General features: G+C 37.4%; 2 protein-coding genes across 2 annotated transcripts; one reads left to right on the forward strand and one right to left on the reverse strand.

Moving 5' to 3' along the window:
* The first annotated feature begins 26 nt into the window (after positions 1-26).
* Positions 27-8,743, forward strand: klhl6 (kelch-like family member 6). The gene is made up of 7 exons (XM_077231976.1): positions 27-719; positions 896-1,061; positions 5,441-5,890; positions 6,215-6,452; positions 6,578-6,780; positions 7,380-7,593; positions 7,703-8,743. Exons 1-7 carry the CDS (start codon positions 448-450, stop codon positions 8,002-8,004), a joined length of 1,845 nt encoding a protein of 614 aa, XP_077088091.1. The 5' UTR covers positions 27-447; the 3' UTR covers positions 8,005-8,743.
* A 210-nt stretch (positions 8,744-8,953) lies between these two features.
* Positions 8,954-15,720, reverse strand: ccnl1b (cyclin L1b). The gene is made up of 11 exons (XM_077231982.1): positions 15,384-15,720; positions 15,006-15,080; positions 14,813-14,922; positions 14,310-14,427; positions 14,135-14,199; positions 13,014-13,113; positions 12,838-12,942; positions 12,580-12,721; positions 10,430-10,529; positions 9,847-9,942; positions 8,954-9,726 (listed from the first exon to the last, which is right to left on the reverse strand). Exons 1-11 carry the CDS (start codon positions 15,621-15,623, stop codon positions 9,384-9,386), a joined length of 1,494 nt encoding a protein of 497 aa, XP_077088097.1. The 5' UTR covers positions 15,624-15,720; the 3' UTR covers positions 8,954-9,383.
* Positions 15,721-15,933: the final 213 nt, after the last annotated feature.

Here is a 15,933-nt window from a genome sequence, read left to right on the forward strand (position 1 = left end):
AATCTAAAGGAAATTCATGTTAGAATTACCATGAATCCTGTTTGGCCTGACTAGTGTTTAATCTTTTTTGTGAGGTTTTTTTAAAGAATTTTAAGTATAATTTGGAGATTTGTTTCCTTGTTTTTAATGAAGCAGTGAGATCTGTTTTATAGCCTAAGCACGTGAAACTATATATTTACCCTTCATTTCCTGTTTCCCCTTAAAATGCTGAACTTTTAGAAAACAGAATCACAGCCATAATCCAAGAAACTTGTGTAGTTGCAGAGCTGAATTTGAGAGGTTTCAGCACTTCCTCTTTGTAGGCCGTTATAAAAACAGGAAGCTTGCGTATCAGGAAAGAACAATTCCGCTTAAGGCTGTAGTTGTTCACCGATGTCTAGTAATCACATGTTTTTAAACTTAATTTAGAAGTGAAATCTGTAACTTTTGCATCTGGGTCTCCAAATCATGGCTGACACTTTAGAGAATAACTCTGAATGCCCTTCATCGGCCAAGAAAGAAGCTCCAGCAGGGGGTCTGAGCATGCTGGAGAACTCGATGAAAGATAACCAGGAAGATGGTCATGTTATGTTTGAAGACTCTGTGTTTGCTGGATATCTGCAGGATGGACTGCACAGTCTTCGGCTGGAGGACAGATTAACAGACGTCAATCTCCACGTACAGGGCCAGAGCTTCCAGTGCCATCGCGTGGTCCTTGCTGCAGCCAGTCATTATTTCAGGTCAGCCAGTAGCACATTTAGGTCATTTGATGTGATGTGCAGAGAAATGAGTTTGCTTGTTTGTGTGTGTGTTTTAAATTAAAGAAAGATATAGAGAATTGTGTTTCTAGTGCAGGTACAGATTTTTAAGTCTCAGTAAATTTACTTTTTATGCTATTTGTTTTTATATTTTACAGAGCAATGTTTTGTAATGACTTGAGAGAAAAACATGAAGAAAATGTAAATCTTAAAGGCCTTGATGCTGACACCATGAGAATCCTGTTAGAATACACTTACACCAGCAAAGTCACCATTACCAAGGACAATGTTCAGAAAATGCTTGAGGCAGCCAGCCTTTTTCAGGTTTGTACTAACATATTTTCCCATATGAAGGCTAACAGGACCTCTAGTACGGTGTAATAACCTATCAGTAACACGGTTTCTGTAAAGTATAATAGTTGTATGTTCCGTTATGTTTGTGTTGGGTACACATGACATTTATTTCACTTTTTACTTCCCCAGTGCAACATTTGTGGTATTTTGTAAGGTTTTTGTTTTGTTTTGTTTTTTGGAGGACAAGATATCATAACCACCTCAAATGTAACAGGGAAGTGAAAAAGTGCAAATGAACATTGTTTACATAACAGTTGTTTTTTTCATAACCGTTTTAGTAGTCACATCAAGAGGTAGCTGGGTGGAGTCATATGTTTGCTAAATATAATTGATGTAGCTTTTATATCATAAACTATTTGCACAAACCTATATGTATAATGATTGCTGCAAAGTCCAAATTTGTTATCAGGCTATTTGAGATTATTAAAACAATCAAAGTATACATTTAATGTAAAAAGTTAAGTTTTATTGATATAGCACCTTTTAAAACAATGTTTACAAAGTTTCTTACAGAAGATTATAGTGTTCACTATACTGTTAAAAAGTTTGAGGTGTAAGGGGTGTACAGTTAAAGACCCAGAACCAGATATGAAGAATGAAGACCCAGAGTCAGAATTATAAAAAATTAAAGAAAATATTTACTGAAGATAGTTTGCAGTTTCATCAGCAGAAGTCAGCTTCAATACTCGCACAGGAGTTCGTAGGCCGCCCCCGTTTCATGGTGGGGACTAAGATCAGACAAAGAAGTTACTGGTCCTAAAATAACCTAATCAAAGATGTCACTACAAATAGCTTATCACTTATGACACCGACTCAGGTAACAGCTTTTAGCTGACATTGAATGAGAGAGAGACATTGAATGAGAGAGGGACTGGTACACTGCACTCTCATGAACGTCTAACTTTATCTACCATCTTTTAACTCCATCCCAGCTTAAGGCATCTTTGCCAGATATTACATACGGTTTCAAATAAACATATTATTTATATTTGTCTTTTGCCCATACATCAGGAAATTTAGGCATTACAAATTTCCACTCAGATTGAGTCTGTTGCACTGGTAATTTCAGCCACAGCACACATCAGATTCAGATAAGCAAACTGTTTCATTACAGCCAATAACAACCTTATCCTTTGAAAGCAAAACATCAGCTTCTAGTTCTTTCATGGTCAACTTTTCAAGCAGTTTGTTTAATCAGCATTTAGGAACTGTTAATCCAGTACTGCTTCTGCTTATTTGTTCTTACATAAAAATAATTATTCTAGTTCTCAATAACGTTTCACATTTCTCAATCTCAATTTTAATTGTCAAGTTCTCAACCATAGTTTAATATTTGACTTTAGTTGTCTCTTGGAGTTTATCAATCTCCAATTAGGATTCACACTATAAGTTTGATGAGGCAAGCACTCTCTGCTTGTGATACTTTTGCAGTTATTGTAAATCATCTGTGAGATTACTCTCTCTATATCATCTAAAACCTTTTTAAAATGTTTAATTACAACACAATCATCCTTTTAGTTACTTTGATATATTTTGCAACTCACATCTGTTGGAGTCATTAATTTTACATCAACCTGTATTCATCAATTCACTTATAAAAATTACTATTATAGAAATTACTATTATAGATATTTTTTTCAAAAGGATTCACTTTAAGACTTCAATCTTTTGACCTTTTTATCTCTTATTTCTCAGACGAAAAATGTCACTGTCGTCATTTAAACACTGATCTACTTTCAAACCAATATTATTACCAAAAATGTGTTGTCATTTTATCACATTTTAAACACCTTCTCGGTGGGCATTTACAGTTACGTATTAAATGGTCCTGATGACCACCATTAAAACACTCTCGGCTCCAACTTACTGCACACCCTTGAAGCAGTGTGTCCCAAACAGGAATGCAAACCGAGCTGATAAGCAGTTCTCTGTATTCTTTTACAGTCCACCAGTGGCTGATTTAATCATAATAGCCCAATCATAATCTTCATCATTATTAGTGGCAGAACATTAATTTTCATAAGCTGCAAAATATTCTAAGTTGTTTTCACAAAGTGTCTGTTTAACTTTAGTCACACTTGTCCAAGGAAATGATCTTCGACCCATAATTTAATATACTTGCTTTTTGTAATCATTGTAAGCAATACAAGGCTAAACATTTTAATTTTTCAGTTTCTTTGTTTGTTTGTAGCCAGTCAAGTTGTTGTTTAAATTTCCAAACAGAAGCAAAACTTATCAAGACAACCATTTACTTAATAATTTCTGCAAATTTCTCTGAAGTGAGGGCTTCAGAGCACAGCTGCTTACAGCGTTCGCTCTTTTCTGTCTCACTATTAGTTTCAGGACTGTTCAGGTTACTGATCAAGTTACTCAGTTTGTCTGCCATATCTTAATAACAGTTCAAACTCACCTGAAGTCATTGCAGAAATGGAGGCGGCGATCTTTGAACAACACAGCTTGGCTTCTCCGTGATGAAACTGCAGAGTATACTCCAAAATCACAGTTACATATACTGGTCCATGCCAATTTGGGTCACAACTTTTTTTTTCTTTTTTTCTCTCTCTCGGGATCGTACCTGATGCATCCCTGGCAAACAACCCTATTTTTGTTAGTATCCCTAACTGCCTGATTCACTAAATTCGGGGATCCCCTATCTGAGATGGAAGAGATTGAGCAGGTTTACGGTGCCACTGGACCTCCCGTCCAGGGACGTACTCTGCTGGGGTGGTGCTACACCATTAATGCCCAGCGGGGCCCCCACAGAGCACGCTTCGCTTGCGCTGTCTGCTGCCATTACCCTTAACGACGCTCTCAGCGACTTCTTATCCTCTCAGCAGTAGGCCTACAACTTACTCCTTCACTCGCCTCATCGGAGTGAAGGCTCTCCCGCTCTCCTTCAAAATCTCTTCCAGTCAGACAGCCCTAACAATTAATAAAAGCTTACTACCTTGTGTGTTCATTTGCTAGAGATGTCACCACGGAATGATTGCCCGCCGCATCCTCCACCAAACTGTAAGGGGTGTACCGTTAAAGACCCAGAACCAGATATGAAGAATGAAGACCCAGAGTCAGAATTATAAAAAATTAAAGAAAATATTTACTGAAGATAGTTTGCAGTTTCATCAGCAGAAGTCAGCTTCAATACTCGCACAGGAGTTCGTAGGCCGCCCCGCTTACAGTTACAAAGATCAAAGCAGTTATACCATTTCCAAGGTCTAAGCTACGTCATTGCTTACAGGATGAATGATTCTCATTGGCTATGAAATAGATAAACACAGTAATTTTCCACACATATACAGATAGACTGAAGCATATCTCCATCGATTATGCAGCTGAAGTTAGGCACGTCATGACCTTCCAGGTCGCAGATTTGGGTTGCTGGGCGCCAGCATGTCCAGAACAACAACTCAGTCAATCTCCAATAATGCCAGTGGTTCCTTAACCTGTAACCAAGAAGACTAACACACACACCGACACACAGCTTTTCCAAGGTTGGATTTGGCCAGGCTCTCACTATAAACAGGAGAGTCCTCTCAAAACATCAAGATAATGCGTTCTTTCTCTCAAGGATAGCTAAACTTTAGTCTAACTGGAAAGAAAGGCTTTAACAAAGAAATTGCCCCTTAAACTATTGGCTTCAATGACCCCTATATGTTTTAACACATTGAAGACCTTTCTCAAACACAAAACAAGTCCCTATTTCATTTCTGGAAGCTGGGTTAAATAAGTAAGCACTGCATTCAGATATCAAATACAGACATTAAAGAATACATGAAAAGAACATTTCAGTAATCACAATGGTAACTTATATAAATAAAGTAAAATCTCCAGAGAAGTCATTCAACTCATTTGATATTTAGAAGAAAAAATATTGATTAATACCTTAATTATAATCAATCATTACATATACATTGAAGCAGAAGTGGATTCCATTCCACCCCCTTCAGAGGTCTGCAAGTTGGTTAACAAAGTCTCTTATTTAGCATAAAGATGATCAAAATACAGTAAAAACAGTAATATTGCAAAACTCCAGTCTTCAGTGTCATATCCTTCAGAAATCATTCTAATAATATGTTTTTTTGGTGTTCAAGAAATATTTCTTATTATCAATGTTGAAAATAGGTTTGTGGAAACCCTGATTTTTTTCTTTTCCACGATTCTTTGATAAATTTTATTTACTGTCGCTTTTGATCAATTTATTGCATCCTTGCTGAATAAAAATATTCCTTTCTTTAAAGAAAAATTTCACTGAACCCAAACTTCTGTAATTGTAATGTCCATAAATGTGTAAATTCATAAAAAAATTTGTTATGCTCTATAATGACCTAAAATTCGATCTATGCTTGCAGTTTCCACGTATAGTGGACGCCTGTGCCAGTTACTTAGCAGAGGCCCTATACCCGGAAAACTGTGTTGGCATCCTGCATCTAGCTGACGTCCACTCGCTGGAGTCTTTGAAAGCCAGAGTCCATGGCTACATTATCCAAAACTTCTCTCAAGTAGTGGAGCATGATGAGATCCTGGAGCTTCCTACAGATGTGTTGGTCAGTCTGCTTCAGCATGATGACCTGGGGGTAACAGAGGAGGAACAGGTGTTTGACGTAGTTATACGTTGGGTCAGGGCCCAAGAGGATGAAAGGCGGGCTCTGCTGCCCCGTGTCCTCACACATGTGCGACTGCCATTATTGGACCCATGGTACTTTGTAGAAAAGGTGGAAGGAGACCCGCTGATCCGCCAGTGTGCCGAGGTGTTCCCACTGCTGCAGGAGGCCCGGGTTTATCACCTCTCAGGGAAAGAGGTTAGTTTGACCAAGGTGACCTTTCTTCTAAATGATTAATGTCATGCTGAAGTGATCACAAGACAGTTCATTCAAATAGGAAGTGAAATACAAGCTTAGGAATTATAACAGTGCGTCATAAAGTCATGGCAAGCCTTTCTGGAGGAAGTGTATTTCATAAGTGGTTTTTGTCCTTTGCTTACATAGGAAAGAATGAATCGGAAAATCTTCATTGTTTTTCTTCCCAAGACATGAAAACCTACATTTCAGGCCTATCAGTCACCCAAATAATACCTTTCATACCCTCTAATATTTTGAAACAACTGAAATCGTCTTGGTTTATAGGTGATCTCAGAGCGCACCAAACCAAGAGTGCGGGAGTTCCAGTCAGAGGTGTTTATGATCATTGGAGGATGCACAAAGGAAGAGAAGTTTGTATCTGAAGTGACCTGTCTTGACCCACTACGCAGGAGCCGCTTAGAGGTCGCAAAACTTCCAAACACGGAGATGGAACCTGAGAATGAAAATAAGAAGTGGGTGGAGTTTGCTTGTGTCACTTTCAGAAACGAAGTCTACATATCAGGTGAGAATCGATACATCACACTGACTCAGTGAGAAGGTGATAAAGTGACAGTAACTATGTAGTTTGCTTATTTGCATGGACGCTGATGTGCAAGAAATTTGTAAATTATTTTCAACTTAAAACAGGTGGCAAGGAAACATTGCATGATGTGTGGAAGTATAATGCATCACTAAACAAATGGATCCAGATAGAGTACCTCACCACAGGACGCTGGAGACACAAAATGGCTGTTGTTGGAGGAAAGGTGTATGTTTTGGGTGGCTTTGATGGAACTCAGAGATTAAACAGTGTTGAAGCCTATGATCCATTTCATAACTGCTGGACAGAGGTGAGTTCTGAAGACAAATATTCTGTAAATGTTTGGTATGGGCAATTCTGTAACTACAGGCCTTTTGCTGTCCCAGTAGTAAAAACACGAGGAAAAAACATACCTTTTCATTTTTAATTAATCTCACCGAAAGAGTTTTAAATAAAGTTTTTTAGGCATTACCACAATATATAAGTATGACATATGATCACATAGTGTGGAATGATCATTTTAAATATTTAAAGCAAGGATGCATTAAATTGATGACTATTAATCAGTCTTCAGTGTTACATGATCTATCAGAAATCATTTTAACATGATTTGGTGCTCAAGAAACATTTATTATGAATGTTGAAAACAGTTTTTGCTGCTTAATATTTTTGTGGAAACTGGGATGCACTAACATTCAAATGTTTGGGGCAGTGTATATGCATAAATAATATTTACCTCAGGACAGGTCATGTAAACATCCACTATAAAAGTCCATTTAAAAGTCTTAGCTATTCAATATTGAATCGTTGTTTGAATCATAACTTTTCAGTGGATGTATGGTGGTTATTCCATATATACAGACATTTTCATAACAAATCACATGAGTTGAGTTTTTATTCTCTTTCTAGGCTGCGCCTCTCATGTTGAGTGTAAGCTCCTTCTCTGCTGCCAGCTATGACAAATGCATCTTTGTGATAGGTGGAGGCCCCAATGGCAAACTAGCCACAAACAACATGCAAAGCTTTGATTCCCTATCAAATAAATGGAGCTTAAAATGCCCAATGCCAACTGAGGCCAAATGCACAAATGCAGTAACCTTTAAGGACGCCATATTTGTTGTTGGTTTGTACCTTTCACATTTTTTGGTCTTGATGAAAAATTCCAAAAAACTACTCAGCTGAAATAACTGATATGCTCTGATGATTGAAATGTTACTTGCTTTAAAATAAAGGTGGAGCGATGAAGGCCTTGTACTCCTACAGTCCTCTCGAAGACTCCTGGACGCTGATAATCCAGCTGGGCTGTGAGAGGGCCAGCTGTGGCATTGCTGCCTGCAATAACAAGCTCTTCATCACTGGTGGCCGAGACGACAAGAATGAGGTAATTGCTACCGTTCTTTGCTGGAACCCGGAGGCTAACAAGTTGACTGAGGAGTGCGTGCTTCCACGTGGAGTATCTCACCATGGTAGTGTGACTCTCAGGAAGTCCTACACACATATACGCAGGATAACGCCTGGAACAGCCACGGGATGACAGACGCAATCGCTTCAGAGACTACATTCATACTAGATGATTTACTCTCATGTGACTCAACAAACCATGTAACTCAGTGGCCTCTATTACACTGATACTGAAAGTGTCCTCATTTGACAGCAGTTTTTACACATTTTGTCAATGCAAAGAAACACTTGCACTTTAAAAGTTAGACATTTACAGTACAGCTTTTATACATAGATATTTATTCAGTTGCTGTTAATAACATTCTATTCATTAAGATTGTCCCATTACATACAATGAACACAATATGCAATTTATTAATCTAGGGAAATGTTAAATTTCAACATACTAACATTTTCAAACTGAAAATATGTACATTTCTAAATGTGTGTTATTGATCTTGTTAACGATACGTATATACATGCTGATTTTTGTTAATTATTGACCATCATTTTTGTAATAAAATACAACTGTCTTCTGGTAAAACAAGATTTTTTTTAGTGACATGCCAGACATAATTTAGTCTGCTTAAACCTTGCCCCTTATAATCAACTGCAAGATCTACTTCCATTCAATTACCAACTGATTTATAGAACTATAGGACAATGCTACTTTTTTTCCTTTTTAGATAATCCATTTCACTCAGAAGTATGTCACAATATGAAAGAAAAACTGTCACTACTTGTTACACATCACAACTTTGATGTGAGTTAACGTGATTGTATTCATTTGTAATTTAACAACAGTATATTAATAAATTAACCTAAATTATAAATGTCTCACATATTTCACAATATCATACCTAACGCATTAATGATTTGAACCTTAATGTAGAGTTACCATTGATTCTGCTACATGGTTTAAGGTATGTCACACTGGTTAACAGGTTTTGTTAAACCAACACTTTTGTGAAAAGATCCAATAAGAATGGCTGCAATTCCATTTCATTAGTTTGAAGTAATTCAATACAAACAACAAAGTAAAACAATTTTTATAACATTTTTATTTTGTGAAGAGATGAATACAAAGTCTTCATGACATCATAAAAATAAGCTTTATATGTACAGTGCACAAACACAGTTGTGCATTTGAAAAATATTTAACAAACACAGGACTCAGGACTGCTCCTTCCTGTGCAAATGTGATCCCTGATTTAGGCAGATTTTTAGCAGTCTGTTGTTCACTTTCAAGTTTACGGTAAAACACAATACATAAAAAGGCACCACTACCTTGCTTAAATCAACTCTACGAGTCAGTCAGAGATGCAAGAACAATAACATGGAGAAAACATTCACTTCTTTAGGTTAACTCTTGGAAAACTGTGTTGAAGCAAGCTTTTTTTCCAATCTAATATTTAGTCCTGTTGTCCAGTGCCATCACAGTTCCCTCTGTTTCATTCAGCAGTGCCGGGTGTCTCATTTACTGTGTCTGCTGTGTCCAGAATGTGACCTGCTCTGGTGTTTGCTTCTTCCGTGATCATGTGAGCGGTCGCGCTCGCGTTCCCGATGGTCCCAGTGGTGACTGGTGGCGCGATCATGCTTGCGTTTCACATAGTTGCGGTCACGGCCTCTTTCGCGAGAAGTGCTGCGAGTTCTGCTCCGTGATCTCCTCCTTTTGTTGCCATGCCGACTAGACTCGGTCTTTCTGTCTCGCTCTGTCCTGAGTTGCGTAACTGGAGAAACTCTGCGACCTTTGTGTTGCCGTGGAGATGGGCTGTGGCTGCTGTGAGAGCTGTACGTTCCTGAGTGGCTCCTCCGACTAAGGATAAGAAAACATGTCAGCAACAGAAAATGAAAGTTTTTTTTTTTTTTTTAAAAGCATCCTGGTGTACAGTGTAAAATATCACTTAATGAAGTGAAACTGCATGTTGTAACTTACTGTCGGTGTGGAGAACGAGACTGAGAGCGTGATCTTGAGCGAGACCGGCTATGGTTCTTGCCATTCTGAAACACTTTTCTCTCCTTTTTCATGCTACTATATAAAGAAATAAAAGAAAACGGTAAACAATATAGTACAGCAAAACAGGGGCAGAACGCAGTGTTGTTTTAGCTACCTAAAACTATTAGAAATTGTTTGTTAAATAGGATTGAATAAAATAGATGAAAAACAAACTTAAATGAAAATTAGAAATGTTGACAGGGCAACTATCTGAAGTAAAATAAGATTAAATACAAAAATTACTAAAACTCAAATAGAATCCTAAAAAATATTTAAAAACAAATATAAAAAAATGTGACAAAGCACATAAAATTACTTAAAAGGGACCTCAATTTATTATAATTTTTTCCATGATTGATTCCCAGAAGGTAAAATTATGCATTATTTTTTTTAACCGTCACAGATATGCTAGTATAATTCGTACACCCATACCACCCCGGCCAAATATATAGTGCAGTGTTCAAAATAAATAAATATAATTTTAGCTGTACTTGATATAGGTGGCTTATATTTAAATACTTACCCATTCAATGGGCTTTTGGCAAACAATTGTCTGTTCTCAGACCCCTGTACTAGTTTAGAGTTTGGCGATTTTTCTTCCATCTTCACTTCTCTTGGAGAAGCTGGAAAAGAAAACGTTTTTAGATGCTTGTGAATTGAGTAATTGCAGAAAGCTTAATCAGTAATGCTGGGTACACTGCACGATTTAAGCCCTGATTTTTACTCACTGACAGTTTTTTAAATTGGTGTTGTTCACACGAGTGATCGCATATTGTGTATTTATCAAAGACGTGATCAGGACCATCGCTGCATCCAAAATCGAATACTACCCTACTATATAGCATGCAAAAAGCAGTATGCCAACAGAGTAGTATGTCCAGATTCATAGTATTCGAAAACGGTAAGCGAAAAGTCCCCGGATGACCTACTACTTTCAACGAGATTCTGAAGAGCACATTCGATGGACACTGTACTATCCCATGAGGCCACGGGACAGGATTTCTGAATGACAGTGAAGCGATGCAAAGGATTATTGGTAGGTCCCATGATAATGATAACATGGCAGTAGTAGGTCTGGATTTAGATTCTATTCATACAACACACATTCATGCTATATAGAACGTACTTTTAAACCATCACGAAGAAAGTTTAAATTCTAATGTGGTACCTACTCACAGGGGCGGACTGGCCATCGGGAGAACCAGGAGAATTCCCGTTGACCTGGGAGGCGATTCTGCCCTCTATTTATTATTATTGTCTGCTGATTGTAATGTGCTTATTTCCGAATTCCTCATTCAATAATAAATCATGAATCGGTTAGTCTTGACTGGCAATGCGATTCGCCTCCGCCAAACGGTTTAGATCAATGTAATCAATGCGAGAGACTTGAGAATGGAGTGGAAGCACCTAGGTGGAGCAGAGAGGCAAAACTACTGACCTGTTCAGGACTTCAAGTGCAGGTCAGTTTCATCTGTAATTGTAAAATAGGCTATTTTGTCTTTGTTTACTTGGTTAAGCACTAAAGTGCTAGCAACTGTTAGCAGTAGCACCCCATTACTGTCATCACTCAAAATACTGTATAAAGGACATCATTATATATTGTAAAGTTACAGTAGTAATTTAGCAGAAAATATTCACATAATTTTATAATAGGTTTAAAGCGGGCTAGGGCAGACAATAACAAATCTTACGAAAATGGCTTATTAAACTATGGTAACCATGGTTTTGCTATACTAACCATAGTTTAACCATGGAATTTGTAGTAAAACTCTGGTTATACAAATGGTAATCGATCCACCAAAAAACTTGGTCACTATACTTTTCCTATAATAAAACCATGTTTAATATTCGTATTGGAAAAACATGACTCATGATAATGCAATGACATGTTCAGTATTAGGATTTTTCATGATGTCGTTATTTTGTACTAATTCTGACATTTAGGCAATAACTTGATTATCTAGTTTTCATAAACGTTGGAAGCCGAAAACGTTAATCGTAATACAATTAATCGCACAGCTCTAGTCATTAATGTTAACCAAACAAAACATCTTTAACAGAGATTAAGATTAATCTATATTTAATTTATACAGAGAACACGGGTTATTTTACATTTAGTGATTACATTTCTGTACCCGAGTACTACTGTTAGACCTTACTTTATTTGTAACTTTGTTATATTGTATTTATCTATGCTTGAAATTTGTTTATTTGTTCTTATATTATTAATGACTGTTCACTTGTCTTTAATAATGTTTAATTGTTAAAAGATAGATTTTTTTCTGAGATACTGAAGTACGTAACACGTATGTACGCAAGTAAGTAATAAATTAAAAGCAAAGTTACCAATCCATGAATCAACGCAGACAACAAAGAAATCAAGCATGACGCAAGAACTCCTGTCTCACGCATGATCTTACATAATTTCCTGAATCACTTCTTGCGTGTTTGGTTGTGAAACGTATTTTGTAAACAAGAGTTGTCAGTGATTCTTCCTATTGAAATGCTATGTAATGTATGACCGCCTGTCGCCTATCTGTTGTGTAATGTGCACACAACAGCAACTAAATGGTACCGCAGACAGTAGTGTGAGATGAACAGCAATCCGACGACTTTGAAAATTGTGCAGCTTGTACCCGGCATAAGAAAAAGCAAACAGAAACACAAACTTACAGGGTTTTGATGCTGGGGAAAATCCACCAAAGGCAGCGAGAGCTGGTGTGAGATTGGGATTCTGTCCTTTGGCTTTTAGTCTTGCCTCCTCCAAGGCCACCTTCCTCTTTTCCACCTGTTTTTCAAGCTTTTCACTAATAGGCTGAAAGATGGATAGAGCATTAACAACAGCAATCTAAGAAAAATCCAAGTAGTTTATTAAGTAGAAATAAAGAGTCAATATAACACAAATCTGTAACGTTATTAAACTTAAGTTACCTTTTCCCTAGAATAAAGCTTCATCGTGCTAATACATATTTCTTTGATGTCCTCCTTAGTAGCACCGAAAAGAAGATACCAGTGTGGTTTGGAAGGAAGTGGAATCTGCGGAAATACAAAAACATTTAATGAAATAAAGACATAAAGAATGAAGATAAATTAAGTCAAGGGCATACCTGTAACACTCGAGCAGCGAGGTAAATACAGGCACACGCAATGGTCTCAGGTTCAAACCGCACAAACGCATTGGTTCTGAGGGCATCATTCATATAGTTCCTGCAAAACATGAAGAAACACCTATGCAAGACCTGCCATGCTCTCTCTCTCTCTCTCTCTCATATGGCTTATTCTGGAGACTCTTAACTATGTCCTTTCCCTCACTTCTTTAAATGTAGCCATGATGGAAGCAATACTGTAATCTTAAATTTGAGCAATAAATCATCTCAAATCACAAAACTAAAGCAAAATGCTGAAACAAACGTGCATGTTTGGCGAAATCGAAACTTTTCAAACCCCATATCAAAAAAAGTGTGAGGAGAGGCAAGGATCACTTCACGGAGGATATCAGGGGACAACTTACTGTGACAAAATTCACATGTTTCATATGAGAAAAAAAAAAAAAAGTAAAACTGTTTTCACTGCTAAAAAAATCATTTGTATTTATAGATCAAAAAGTGCACAACTAACTACTAGCACTTTTTAGAAAAAGAAAATGAAAAAAGCAAATCCTGGACCCCCCAGCAAAGCCAACCTCCGCTGAGAGCTCTCACTGGATTGGCTGGCAGCCTCGAAAAGGCCAGCCAATAAGGTGGGAGGGGTTCCTGGGTCTTGTGCCTGAGGAGTTCGGGTGTTTTCTGTGACACTTACCACCATGGGCTACCCTTTAATCAAAGAGTAGAGAAAGGACAAAGTTAAACAGAGCTCTCCATAAGCCAGAACCTCAATGATGTGCAACAAGTCAATAATGCATGACCTACAGATTCATCCTGAATTTTTATTACAAAAACAAAGAGGGGGGTGCCGGAATATTGTGAGCCTATCTTACCTTTAGGTATACCAAGCTACAATGCAATTCATACTTTATAATGCAGTGTTTCCACTAAGTCCTGTTGATGCCTAAGTAGCAAACTCTTTCACAAGTTCAAGCTCTTAACAGCAAATAATGACAGCTACTAGTGGAAACACAGCACGAGTCCAACCATAAACCTGATCCAATGTCTCCTCTATAAGGGGAAAAATTTTCAAGTCATAATTTGAAGGGCATTTTCATGAGCTTCAAGGACAAAAGCACACTTACCATGCTGTTTGAACCAGCATCTGATTCTTCTCACATTCAAGCACTTGTAGGTACATGACAATGATCTGCAATAGTTGAACATTTTAAATTAATTATTTTAATCATGGACACTATCAGGATTTTTTATATAAGAGAATTGATAGCAATAAAACTGGAATTTTAGAAAACAACTCACCTTGTGTGGATGTTTGACGTGAACACAGAAGCCCAACTCTTTAAGGATACGGCGCTCTGCTTTGATCACTTGGTTCTTGGTGTTAATGTAATTTTGATCAAGGACAAGAGGGGTGCTCCTGGTAGAACAAAAAAAGTAAATGGGCTCATGTAGATTAATGTTGTATATGTTATAAAAAAAATAAATTTATACGGCATCAACATTCTCTGCTTTATTTCATAATCTTCGAAGAGATTATACTTGCTTATGGCACAATTTCTCTCTAATTCAAGCAGTAAAAATTAAATATCTTCAAAATGGTTTCAAACAAACAGATCATAATTTAATGTCCAATCCAATTATTAATAAAAGTAATTGAGGGATATGAAATGACAGCTATTATCTAATAAACCTTTTTGGATTTACTGATAAATTAAACAGTTACAAATAAAAAAAAACTATCAAAAACAATTCTCTAAATACTTAACAGCTAAACTAATAATAAAAACACAGGATCGACTTACCTTTTGCCCTTTCCTTGTTTCAAATGATGGAAAACGTTGATCACATCCCTCACTCGTCTCGGCGATTCCTCAATCTTTGACGCCAAGTTCACACAGGACATGGCAACAATCTGTTTTAAAGTGAAACCACACTAATTATTTTCATGACCAGCGTCGAATCAGCTTACACATTTTTTATTTATTTCTAACTTACCTCAAAGCTGTGTTTGATGTAGGACTTCGAGTAAAAGAATCGTTGAAAAAGAACTTGTCCTGTCGCCATCGCCACCTAAGTTAATCAAAACAACACATAATACATTAAAACGACGTTCAATCCACTTTACTTACAGTAGAGCAACACTTGTTGTATAACAACAAATAATCTGTTTTAGACTACAACCCAAATACATTGCACGGCTCCGAATGGCATTATCTAAATCATCTCGTTGCCAGACAAAAGGCCGCCGGTTTCAATGTGCCGGTAAAGGCTAAGTTAGCTAGCTGTGCTAAGCGCATCGTCTTACACATTTAGGTAATTAGAATTCGAACTAAAGAAATGAATATATATATATAAACATAGTTAGATAGCAACCTGTGGCAGACGCAGAAGAATCCCGGCAGACTGGATGAGTTCGCAGCCCAGAATCCGCAGATCTGTTTCAGTCTCATGGTCGAGGCCATCGAGCATGGACGGAGTCGTGGAGAATCTTTCATCGGGTATTATCGAGCTATCGATGGCTAGAAACACCTCCGAATATACTTTATCGCCGATAAGAATTCCTTGGTTAGTTGGTGGAGTGTTCAAATGAGGAGATAACACGCCAAGAGACATTTTGATGGAGTAAATCGGTATGGTAAAACGTAGACCTTTCGTCTGCCAGGCGGAAATGGCAACGTTTCGTAACTGACGCAATACAACAACGGAAGTGACGTCAATGGTTCGATGGTTCCGTTGGAATTATAAAATCCCGTAGAATACCGCGATATCGTATTAGTTCGCCGTCTGGGTGAGATCATAGCTGTTTTTCAACGGCTCTGAATGAGATCATAGTCGTGGATGAGATGTTCCTCCAAATGCACTAAACGTTCTCACAATGATAGCAAATTATATAATTATAATGAAATATTTTAATATATAAGTC

Source organism: Siphateles boraxobius, unplaced genomic scaffold (genome assembly GCF_051911475.1).
Source record: "Siphateles boraxobius isolate OS27281-9 unplaced genomic scaffold, OSU_SipBor_1 1, whole genome shotgun sequence".
NCBI lineage: Eukaryota > Metazoa > Chordata > Actinopteri > Cypriniformes > Leuciscidae > Siphateles > Siphateles boraxobius.